Raw genomic sequence first — 13,160 nt, forward strand, 5'->3', positions numbered from 1 at the left:
GCTCTTGATACTGCGGAGATTGCATTTATGTTTATGAGTTATTTCTTTTTACATAGCCATGTTTAGATTATCTAGTAAATAAATGATAAATGATAAATGGGTTGTACTTGTATAGCGCTTTTCTACCTTCAAGGTACTCAAAGCGCTTTGACACTACTTCCACATTTACCCATTCACACACACATTCACACACTGATGGAGGGAGCTGCCATGCAAGGCGCTAACCAGCACCCATCAGGAGCAAGGGTGAAGTGTCTTGCTCAGGACACAACGGACATGACGAGGTTGGTACTAGGTGGGGATTGAACCAGGGACCCTCGGGTCGCGCACGGCCATTCTTCCACTGCGCCACGCCACTTTTCCTTTGTATATTCTACTAGTTTCTCTTGTGTTCAGAGGTCTGTTTAGTGTCTTAAACCATCGGAATGTGAATACTTCCCCCACTTGTTCCTTATCAGTGTGCGAGAAGGAGCGGGTGGGGGGCTTTCTTTGTGTGGAAGGAGTTGGCTTTTCCATTTGAATGTCAGATAAACTAGAATAGCCGATATGAATGTATTGATTAAGCTGATCTCCTGAAATTTCAGTAAAACTTGATAATATTCCAATTCTGTACTTGATGGTCCTTCTTACTCAGCACATATGTCATCGAAAGAACTTGGGATTGACCAGTAACTTAGATTCCCTGGGAGGAAGAGCTGGTCGACGTAACAATACCAACTTATTATGGTTTACAAAGAGTTCATGATGGATTTATTAGACAATAAACAGTTGAAAGAGCTTTATTTATTACAGCATTACTTATAGTAAAACTTAAGCAGTTAAAGAAGAAGACAAAATCATTGATAGAAAAAAAAACTTAGAAAATAATCAACATCTGATTGCCACTCTGAGTTTTGCAGAGCGTCCTCGAGGGTTGTCTTTCATGTCCTCTTTTTCCGGGATGATCACCTTTTTTTCTAAACAATGCCAATAAACTCCTACGCTTTTTCTCTCCACGGACTTCTCCGTCCGCGTGCCTCGTTTCCCCAGGTCCAAGGGATTGGGATCTAGATTCGACGAGTCCTCACCCCGAAGGAAGCGTTTCACCAGGCGGTCCTCTAATGAGTGAAACGTGATAACGCAGAGACGTCCTCCAGACCTGAGCGCTTTCTGGGCGGCGTGCAGACCGGCGTGCAGTTGCTTCAGCTCGTCGTTCACAAAGATGCGCAGAGCCTGAAAGGTCTTAGTGGCCACGTGTGAAGGTCTCTGGAGTCGGTCCTTCCGTGCGTAGAGAACGGCGGCAGGAAATGATCCTGTAGAAACAAAAAGTAAGCGGTAAGTGGTAGCCAGACCTTCTTCTAGTTCCAGCGGAGAGACACCGAGGATTAAATATACAATAAAATGATCCACCATGGGGCCAAAACATATTGTCCCTAAATAAAGTGAGAAACACTATTGAATTAAAAAAAGAATGCCAAGTATGAAGGTGGTGTCTGCTTGACTCTCCCCTCCCTGCTCATCATCATTCTGGCCAACAAGAGTCCTAATGTTAAAAATACGCATTTCATTCTACATTTATACTTTAGGTAAACTACGGTTGCACGGCACTAGCAAAGTACCGCGGAATTAATTACTACACTATCTTTGAAAAATATCGGTATTTTTTCTATTCATCCCCATGCTGCCGTGATATAGATATAGAGCGCATACAAGCAGAAACAGTGTGAAGAAAAAAAAAAATAGCAAAAACAGCAATTCTACTGGTTAATAAAGCCGGTGCGTGACGCGCAATATAGAGGTATTTAATTGGGCTTCAAAACTAACAGTAATCGAATCAAATCAAGATTTATTTATAAAGCGCTTTTCATACATGAAAGAAATGCAACGCAAAGTGCTTTACAAAGTTAAAAACAATACCCCGGTGACCCATATCCCCCATTATCACATACGTGCGCACGGACACAGATACCAAACACAAACACACACACACACAACCTACACACATATGCAACTATATGAACAAATGATTGCATGGCTGAGTACAGAGGAGACATGTGAGTAAACACTATCACAGGAGCCATCTGCACCAGGAGGTCATCAGACTATGGCCACCAGGACTCTGACACAAAAGCGCCCCCACAAGCACGGCCGATAACCCCTGAAGCAGATGGCTCATCTGAGGAACGTTGGAAAATAAAAATAATAAAACTTGTAAAATAGTAAGAACCATGAGTAGAGATAAAAAATAAAATACAAGTAAGACATACGAAGATTAATATAAAAAATAAAAAATACATATATATATATATATATATATATATATATATATATATATATATATATATATATATATATATATATATATATATAAATAGTAAGAACCATGTGTAGAGATAAAAAATAAAATACAAGTAAGACATATGAAGATTAATAGAAAAAAAAAATACATATATATATATATATATATACAGTAAATAAATAAATATAACTAAATAAAATCTTGCATAACTAATAAGATAAAAAGTCAAATACAAATTACTTCAATAAAATAATTAAAGGTGACTCTTTTTTTGTTGTTGTTTTTTTGTCCTGTCTAGCTACTCAGGAAAATCATATTGTTGATGAAGATGCTCATATTTGCCGTACGGATTTACTTTACAAAAGAGAAGTGTGGAATACTTCTCTTGTTGCCTTATTTGTATTTGACTTTATTAAATAGATGTATATCAATGTTTGGCACAGGAGGGGATAGAAAAATAAAAGAAAGACAGAGGGTAAAATTGCGGGGTGAAGAGGGGGATAAAACAGAGAGACAACAACGACAACAACATACCAGCATCAGCAAATTGGTAGGTCGTGAGTTCAAACCCCGGCCGAGTCATACCAAAGACTATAAAAATGGGACCCATTACCTCCCTGCTTGGCACTCAGCATCAAGGGTTGGAAATGGGGGTTAAATCAACAAAATGATTCCCGAGCGCGGCCACCGCTGCTGCTCACTGCTCCCCTCACCTCCCGGGGGGTGGAACAAGGAGATGGGTCAAATGCAGAGGGTAATTTCACCACACCTAGTGTGTGTGACTATCATTGGTACTTAAAAATAGGATATGTACAAATATGATACAAAAAGTGATAGCAAAGAATCAGTTAGTGAAGTAAATATTAACACAGAAATGACAATGAACATTATTGCACTACAAATCCATCCATCCATTTTCTACCGCTTGTCCCTTTTGGGGTCGCGGGAAGTCGCTGGAGCCTATCTCAGCTGCATTCGGGCGGAAGGCGGGGTACACCCTGAACAAGTCACCACCTCACCGCAGGGCCAACACAGATAGACAGACAACATTCACACTCACATTGACACACTAGGGCCAATTTTTAGTGTTGCCAATCAACCTATCCCCAGGTGAATGTTTTTGGAAGTGGGAGGAAGCCGGAGTACCCGCAGTCACGGGGAGAACATGCAAACTCCACACAGAAAGATCCAAAGCCCGGGATTGAACCAGGACTGCTCAGGACCTTCGTATTGTGAGGCAGATGCACTAACCCCTGTTCCACCGTGCTGCCCTGCACTACAAATGGAGCAATACAAATACCAATAGAAATAGCACTATTGATCATTATTAATAACAATAATTATCTCTATTATCAACAATACAATTGTTTCAAATGCAACAATACATATATGTAATGATGACTTGAATACAAAAGAAAGCAGATAAATTGAGGGGAAGAAAGAAAAGCAAACTGTATTAACCTTGTAGATTGTTATAGTATCAATAGGTTAAGCTTTGTCAGTGTGCCGTGTTTTACTCAGTTTACGAACGTTTACGTTGCACCGAATATGCCTCCGTGTGCAAACCATATCTCTGTGGACCAACGCTTCATTTAGGCGCCTGCAAGCAAGAAAACAGGGCGGAGCATTGTTGCGCAGGCGGAGCCATCTACTTGACTTGCTGCACAGGTAGTCACATTTCAGCACTCCAGCATGTGTGCCTTTTCTTTGTTTTTTCGCCTTTTTGACAAGTTTTGTCTATTTTTGCTGACTCAGTAAAAGTGCCAAAACATGTACATTGTTTTGTAGAGTTCCTACGAACTCTTAAGTCCGGTTCCACCTTTTGGTAACACTGTATTGCCCCGTTGACTTCTTGTTGTGCTCATGGTTGCTCGGGAGCGAAGTGAAGCCGTTGGTGTTGTTAGCTTCTGCGTTTTTTTTCTTTCACGTATCTTGCACGGGCCATAGCTGTGTCAGTCTTTCTTGTAGATAACGTGTGTGGTCAGAAGCGTTGAAAATATGTCCAACTGCTTCGGTATTGTTGTTTTAGCTTTGGGTTGCTAGGCAACGGCTCTGAACTCGCATCTAGCTAGTTAGCCCCCGGCTTTTCGTCACCTTTAGTTCGCTTGTTTTAGCGAATCTGTGCTTCCCGCCGGGCAGAGTTGAAGTGGAATATGTTAGCAAGCTGTCCAGTAGCTGTGATCACAATCAGTCATCAGGAAATTACGTTTTTTTTGGTCAAAACTGTAGTGTCGGGTGCGGAGCTCTTCTAGTTTACATCCTCCCTCGGAAACAGGAAGTTTAGATTTGTTTTTATTACATAGAAGGTTGATCCATCGCCCCCTTGTTATGTTTGTTTGATACACAGTACTTCATAGCATTATACTCTATGGTGTTCAAAGTGTACAAATCATTATTAGAAAATGGCCTTTTGTCAAGGAACCCATTTTTCATATTTACATTGTTTCTTATGGAGAAATGTGCTTCACTGTACAAACTTTGTTATTTACTAACCATGTTCAAGAACCGATTAAATTAGTAAAGCGAGTTTCCACGGTAAATACTTCCGTTTTTATTTGTCCACGACATTTTACATGAGACTGTTCTGTCAACATGGACAAGTCAGAATGAAGTTGGATTAGCTGCTAAACTCAGACAAAAAGACGGCGTATTTATACTTTGTTTGAGGAAACACAAGAGAAGGATAGGATAAAGTATTATTTCAACATAATCATGGCATGGGCACATGTTGTGTGACATGCAGGTACATAAATGCTAACAAATTATCAGGTATTAATGAAGACTAAATTCTACAATGTCTAATTTAAAATGGTATTGTTACCTGAATTAGCACCATGTTATCCTGCTAATTGCATTGTACCTTACGTTCTGTCAAGAATTCTACGTTCCAAGAACGCCGGTTTATTAGTGATCTCCGGAGCCCCAAAAATGTCTGCAGGCTCGAGTGGTAGAAGCATTTAAGTCCCACCTTAAAACTCATCTACATACTCTGGATTTTAAATAGACTCTGTTTTAGACTAGTTGACCTGCCGCTTCTCTTTTTTTGCCCCACTTTACAGCATGGAGAGGTTACTAGGTGGCCATGGATAATTCCTGGAGAGGTACCAGTCGATCCCACTCCCCTCATGCACAGCACTGTGGAGGCCCCGAGTAGCTCCTTCAGTATTAGACTGTTACATCCACAGTGCAACAAGGAGCGCTACTGCCTTTCTACCCACAGCCATAAGACTTTACAATGCACTTGTGTGAGTACTGTGATCTTTTTTTCGTGGTGTGCAATACGGATGTTAGTGGGGTTTTTTTGTTGTTGTTGTATTTTATCTTCTATCAATACATATTAGTGAATGTAGTATTTATTACTATTTTGTTTTTCCATTACGCTTTACTTCTGTTACTGTGTGTAAAAACCTGCACTGCAACAATGCAATTTCCCCATTGTGGGATAAATAAACATCTATCCCAGTGTTTTCCAACCACTGTGTTGCGACACACTAGTGTGCCGTGAGATACAGTGTGTTTTTTTTGCAAACCAGTAATTATAATCCGCAAATAATGTGCCGTTGTTGAGTGTCTGTGCTGTCTGGAGCGCGGCAGAGTAATTCTTTACCATATCAGTAGGTGGCTGCAAGTAGCTAATTAAAGTTAAAAAAAAGTTAAAGTACACACACTTGCTTTGTGGATGTCGGGAACATAGTTTGTCGTGATCACAATATGCAGACGACAGCGGGAGGCAGCGTGCAGGTAAAAAGGTGTAACAAAAGGCGAGTGCCGCTAAGAAAAGGCATTAAAGCTATGCAAAACAAAATTCAAACTGAACTGGCTGCAGAGTGAACAAAAACAGAATGCTGGATGACGGCAAAGACTTACAGCGTGTGGAGCAGCAGACGGCGTCCACAAAGTACATCCGTACATGACATGACAATCAACAACAAAATAGGAGCGCAAGACAAGAACTAAAACACTACACACAGGAAAACACCAAAAAAACTCAAAATAATTCACGGCGTGATGTGACAGGTCGTAACAGTACACCTACTTTGAGACGTGCTATAGTGATGCATGGTTGGTTATGGTTTGAATTTATATCCAACAATTGCGAGAACGACTTTTTACTGTCAATATCGGCTGCATGAGTTTTCTGCTGGTGGTGTGCCTCGGGATATTTTCAATGAAAAAAATGTGCCTTGGCTCTAAAAAGGTTGAAAAACACTGGTCTATCCTATTCTTTCCTATCCGAGCTATTTTAAGTCACGACCCAGAGTTGCCCACTCCTCTATGACAAAGAAGAAGACCTCTTGCGACCCTCTGCTTGCCCCAAACTCTCACATTTTCATGAATAATTCAATAACTGGACCCACTTGGCATCCATTGCAGCCGGTCACCCAGGACGGGGGTCGCCGCATCTGTGGCCCCTTCCCGAAGCCCAAGGATTCTCTTTTTTTCCCCTTTTCTGGGCTTTTTGAGTTTGAGGCATTTATGATTAAGGTCTACGCAAATAAACGTTGATTGACTGATTGAACTGTAACCTGTTCTTACCTCCAAGATTTGAGAACCGCCAGAATAATGTCATAAAAAATATCGGACCTAACACTGTCTGCTGAGAAAAATTCTGGCCCTTGGACAAATTTGTTAGAGGACTCCTCGTCTACATTTTTCCAACTGACAACAATGACCTCAGATTTAGGAGTGCTTATTATCCACCTGGCAGCATCACCCTTAGCAACAAACAGCACCAAGCAAATGCCAAAATTCCTGAGTCGGATGAGAAGCACATCCCCCACCACCTTTGAAAGGAGATATTAAAACATCTACCAAACTGGACCCCCTTTGCACCTAAAAAATAGAAGCAATTACGCATAGGACAGATGACAAACAACAAGTCTGACTTATTGTTGAATTAAGATGGTATAAACTCAAACTCTTTGAAACCCAGAACAAGAGAAGCAGTAAAAAAATGTTAACCTGAACAAAATTACATATTTTTATTGCCGATAAGCTGCCTTAACGTCTCCCAGGTGGCAACTATTGACACATGATGACAAAATAAAGCAATTGAATAACTCCACGGCCATAGCAACTGGCACTAATATATTTATAATCATTAATGAGTCAACAACAGTCTTATTGAACAACAAGTGCAGGTCACTGTATCTAAGTATGTGAGAGAAGAGCAGCAGGACCGAACTGCAGGTCCATTCCATCCATCAGAGTCTCATTGCGGAGCAGATGGACGGCGGACATGGTGTTGACTGGCGAATGTGTCACTAAAACACTGAAGTCAGCGGAGCCAAATGCTTCTAATTCATGAATGCCATGTTCTTATTGCAAATGTTTTTCCTTGTCTTACCGTGTCGCTCAGCTGCCAACACTCACAATCTGCCCCTTCATTACTTCTTGGAAATGTGCTCTCGATAAATAAGAGCAGTTCTTGCGTTCCTATTCCCTTCAGGAATGTCAGTGAGCCTTGCTAATAAATGGAGGAATCCAAACATCACTGCTGATGGCCTTAATTCCTATAAAACTCCGGACTATGCATGAATAATGTTAAAAGTAGCGAAGGTCACATTATTAGTTTTCTTTCATTTCAGATTAAAAAAATATTTTTGCAATACAAAATATCCGTGTATCATTTGTTCATTAATTAAAAAATCTACTCAAATCAAAACATTTCCAGACAAAAACAAAAAAAACTGAACAGGCATGTAAACTTATTTTTTCTAACCTTACCGATACACCAACATCGATGTATCATTCGGATCTGGAACCAAATAATGAAAAAGCAAGTTGTTATTTCGTTTTTTCTGTTTTGGTTTTATTTTGAAAAATAATTGAAAAAATAATACACAGATTTTGAGATATACTGTGTTTTTCGGACTATAAGTCGCAGGTTTTTTCATAGTTTGGTGCGACTTATACTCAAGAGCGACTTATGTGTGAAATTATTAACACATTACCGTAAAATATTAAATAATATTATTTAGCTCATTCACGTAAGAGACTAGACGTATAAGATTTCATGGGATTTAGCGATCAGGAGTGACAGATTGTTTGGTAAACGTATAGCATGTTCTATATGTTATAGTTATTTGAATGACTCTTACCATAATATGTTACGTTAACATACCAGGCACGTTCTCAGTTGGTTATTTATGCCTCATATAACGTACACTTATTCAGCCTGTTGTTCACTATTCTTTATTTATTTTAAATTGCCTTTCAAATGTCTATTCTTGGTGTTGGGTTTTATCAAATAAATTTCCCCAAAAAATGCGACTTATACTCCAGTGCGACTTATATATGTTTTTTCCCTTCTTTATTGTGCATTTTCGGCAGGTGCGACTTATACTCCGAAAAATACGGTATTGACAAAATGACATATTCGTCGTAAAATGTCGACACATTTTCATCGGTTGTTCGGAGGCGATACAGGAACATAGAAAATCTCGAAAAATGGTTTTCGATATAGAAGAAACCCAAACAAGCCACTTCCTTGTGACTTCCACAGTAGACATAAGGAAAATGAGCAACAACAAAGGAGTTTTTGAACATCTGTTTTTTTTCCTTTATTTGTGCATTTTTACATTTTAATTCTTGTCTTATACGGTAATTTCAATCTGTGTTTAGTAAAATGACAATAAATCTATCTTCCAGTGGCAAACGTGCAGCCAACCACGAGAACCACCGTGCAAACTAATTTCAGTTTTGTTAAATTCAATTCAAATTCAAACAACTTTATTAACACCTCAAGGAGCAATTCAAGTTAAAAGTTAAAGTTAAAGTACCAATGATTGTCACACACACACTAGGTGTGGCGAAATTATTCTCTGCATTTGACCCATCACCCTTGATCACCCCCTGGGAGGGGAGGGGAGCAGTGGGCAGCAGCAGTGGCCGCGCCCGGAAATCATTTTTGGTGATTTAACCCCCAATTCCAACCCTTGATGCTGAGTGCCAAGCAGGGAGGTAATGGGTCCCATTTTTATAGTCTTTGGTATGACTCGGCCGGGGTTTGAACTCACAACCTACCGTTCTCAGGGCGGACACTCTAACCACTAGGCCACTGAGTAGGTTATTTCTGGGCAGCAGGTTGTCATAGTTCGTTCAGTCTACACATGGTGTTACGGCGCGAGCGCAGGCTGCTACGCATTCCTCAACACGCTCTATTGAGCGCACCGCCGGGCACGCTCCTGCTGTTGCGGCGCAAGCGCATCCCGCTGCACAGTCCTCAGCGCGATCCGTTAGGCGCGCCTCCGGACACCCCCACGGACGTTCCTCTCCTGCAGTCATTCTACAATCAACACACTCGACGATGATGAGATCCCTGCCTTCATAAGCCAGCGTGTCCTGCGTTTCAGGGCCAGAACGTAGCCCCCTGTATACAGTAAGCCTACACCTCTCTATCTCTCTCCCTATGTGCATTCGCTCTCTCTGTTTCTCCTCCTCTGTGCTCTTCGTGTTGTGTCCTGTGTCGTCATCCCGCAGCGTTCCTCAGTTTCCTGGTTTTGAGATGTGTGTCTCGTCTCCCTGAATTCCCTCTGGTTTCCTGGCTGCCTTCCTGGCTCTCGACCTCTCGCCTGGACACGGACCTTGACGCCTCGCTCCTGCTTTTGACCTCTCCCCTGCCCACGGACCTCCGAGCTTGCCTTGCCCTCCCTGGGCTTCCGCATCTCGCTCAACACGCACCTTCAACAACTCCTGGTAACACTCAGTTAAACACAACACATAGTCACACCATACGTATCTTGATTTCACCTGCACTGGCTTCCTGTGCACTTAAGATGTGACTTTAAGGTTTTACTAGTTACATATAAAATACTACACGGTCTAGCTCCATCCTATCTTGCTGATTGTATTGTACCATATGTGCCGGCAAGAAATCTGCGTTCAAAGAACTCCGGTTTATTAGTGATTCCTAGAGCCCCAAAAAAGTCTGTGGGCTATAGAGCGTTTTCTATTCGCCACGGATGAAGCGCTGGCTGTCCAAAGTCGGGACCCGGGGTGGAACACTCGCCTGTGCATCAGTTGGGGACATCTCTGCGCTGCTGACCTGTCTCCGCTAGGGATGGTCTCCTGCTGGCCCCACTATGGACTGGACTCTCACTATTATGTTAGATCCACTATGGACTGGACTCTCACAATATTATGCTAGATCCACTCGACGTCCACTGCATCGGTCGCCCTAGGGGTCCTCTCCAAGGTTTCTCATTATCCGATTGGGTTGAATTTTTCCTTGCCCTGATGTGGGATCTGAACCGAGGATGTCATTGTGGCTTGTGTAGCCCTTTGAGACACTTGTGATTTAGGGCTGTATAAATAAACATTGATTGATTGATTGATTATTTATTACACACGTCATTTTGTTATATTAATAAATATGCCTAGAGCTAAACGATGTCCCTGCCTCTGTGCCGTTTTCTTCTTCCCCTGTACCGTAACACATGGCCCACAATAAAAAGTCAATAAATACATAGTGTATACAATACATAGTATTTACATAGTTCAATAGAAGTAACAACTGTACGACATTGTAATACTGATTATTATTATTTGTGCTAATAAATTAACTTTGACAGCCATATAGTTTTAACTTCATTGCGAAATATGCCGACATTGAATATTAGCTGAAAAATAATTTAAAATAAATCAAGTGTTTTTTTTAAGAATGTGGGTTAGCCGCCCCTCAAATGAAAATTAAGGATGACGTTTATTATGCATTAAGGTAAATAAAATATTATTTTGTACTAGGAGAAGTAGCCTGCTATGCCAGTCTAGTGCTTTTCCTAAACATTGGTTGTGGGGAAGTAAAATAGTTTGCAGCAGGCCTGTGTAAGGCCTTTAAGAGAAACTGCAATAAATAGAGAAGTGAGTGATGTGGCATTTCTCTCCTCCTGCACTAAACAGCCGAAGGTGTGAGTCATACTGCAATCAATACAATGCCTGCACAGAGAGGCCCAGCCCTAGTCTGGCCTCGCCGAGCCATGTGCTCTCTCTTTAATTCATCTTTCAAAGTTCCCAGAGACACATCCATGGAGAATAGGGGAGATTAGATAGAGTGCAAAAACGTCAACAATGTGTACACAACGAAACCCTTCCTACACTGTGTATTATTGTTGTCTTTCATTTGCATTTTGGAGAAACTCGTGTTTGTTGATGTGGGCAAGCAAATACATTCAACAGTCAACTGCGCAATGCTAGGAACAAGACATACAGTATGTACAGTATACATTATAGTCCAGAGCGAGTCTAGACAATAATGTATAATGCATGAGTGATTTGGCTTTGGCTTTACGCTTTTACAGCCTTTTGTCTGGTCTCGGGACCGGTGTTCTGACAAAACATACCCCAATAGTTGTGTTGCGCATCTCCTCGCTACTGTACAGGCGTGTGACACGAATAGTTCTAATAGTGTGGATTTCACCCAGCTATCAAGCTGTCAAACTAACGTCAAAGTAGATACATCTGTATAGATTAGTGTTCGACATTGTCACATGAAGATCATAACCTGATAAATCCTACAATTTCATTATTGAATAGGTTGTAGTATAAAACGTGTGTACGGAATGACAACTACCGTATTTTTCGGACTATAAGGCGCAATTAAAATCCTTTCATTTTGTCAAAAATTGACAGTGCGCCTTATAACCCGGTGCGCCTAATGTACGGAATAATTCTGGTTGTGCTTACCGACCTCGGAGCTATTTTATTTGGTACATGGTGTAATGATAAGTGTGACCAGTAGATGGTAGTCACACATAAGAGATACGTGTCGACTGCAATATGACGCCAGTAAACAACACCAAAACTTTAAATGTTCCATTGAAAATAAAGAACATTACACACGGCACGTATGTCACATCCTGTTTACAGGTAAAAGTCAGTAAATTAGAATATTTTGAAAAACTTGATTTATTTCAGTAATTGCATTCAAAAGGTGTAACTTGTACATTATATTTATTCATTGCACACAGACTGATGCATTCAAATGTTTATTTAATTTAATTTTGATGATTTGAAGTAGCAACAAATGAAAATCCAAAATTCCGTGTGTCACAAAATTAGAATATTACTTAAGGCTAATACAAAAAAGGGATTTTTAGAAATGTTGGCCAACTGAAAAGTATGAAAATGAAAAATATGAGCATGTACAATACTCAATACTTGGTTGGAGCTCCTTTTGCCTCAATTACTGCGTTAATGCGGCGTGGCATGGAGTCGATGAGTTTCTGGCACTGCTCAGGTGTTATGAGAGCCCAGGTTGCTCTGATAGTGGCCTTCAACTCTTCTGCGTTTTTGGGTCTGGCATTCTGCATCTTCCTTTTCACAATACCCCACAGATTTTCTATGGGGCTAAGGTCAGGGGAGTTGGCGGGCCAATTTAGAACAGAAATACCATGGTCCGTAAACCAGGCACGGGTAGATTTTGCGCTGTGTGCAGGCGCCAAGTCCTGTTGGAACTTGAAATCTCCATCTCCATAGAGCAGGTCAGCAGCAGGAAGCATGAGGTGCTCTAAAACTTGCTGGTAGACGGCTGCGTTGACCCTGGATCTCAGGAAACAGAGTGGACCGACACCAGCAGATGACATGGCACCCCAAACCATCACCCAACCATGCAAATTTTGCATTTGCTTTGGAAATCGAGGTCCCAGAGTCTGGAGGAAGACAGGAGAAGCACAGGATCCACGTTGCCTGAAGTCTAGTGTAAAGTTTCCACCATCAGCGATGACTACTATTACTGTGGCAAAACATACACTATATTGCCAAAAGTATTTGGCCACCTGCCTTGACTCACATATGAACTTGAAGTGCCATCCCATTCCTATGGGTTCAATATGATGTCGGTCCACCTTTTGCAGCTATTACAGCTTCAACTCTTCTGGGAAGG

The 13,160-nt window shown here is 41.1% G+C and overlaps 1 protein-coding gene across 3 annotated transcripts in view; it reads right to left on the reverse strand.

Moving 5' to 3' along the window:
- Positions 1–763: 763 nt before the first annotated feature.
- Positions 764–13,160, reverse strand: part of LOC133616137 (12S rRNA N(4)-cytidine methyltransferase METTL15-like) — a 220,219-nt gene continuing 207,822 nt past the window's right edge. For all 3 annotated transcript variants that reach the window (XM_061975255.1, XM_061975256.1, XM_061975257.1), the window contains exon 6: positions 764–1,292. In XM_061975255.1, the coding sequence (XP_061831239.1) occupies positions 868–1,292 (425 nt within the window). In that variant the 3' untranslated portion in view covers positions 764–867. The remainder of the gene's footprint in view (positions 1,293–13,160) is intronic.

The sequence above is a fragment of the Nerophis lumbriciformis genome, linkage group LG15 (assembly GCF_033978685.3).
Source record: "Nerophis lumbriciformis linkage group LG15, RoL_Nlum_v2.1, whole genome shotgun sequence".
In the NCBI taxonomy this organism is placed as follows: Eukaryota; Metazoa; Chordata; class Actinopteri; order Syngnathiformes; family Syngnathidae; genus Nerophis; species Nerophis lumbriciformis.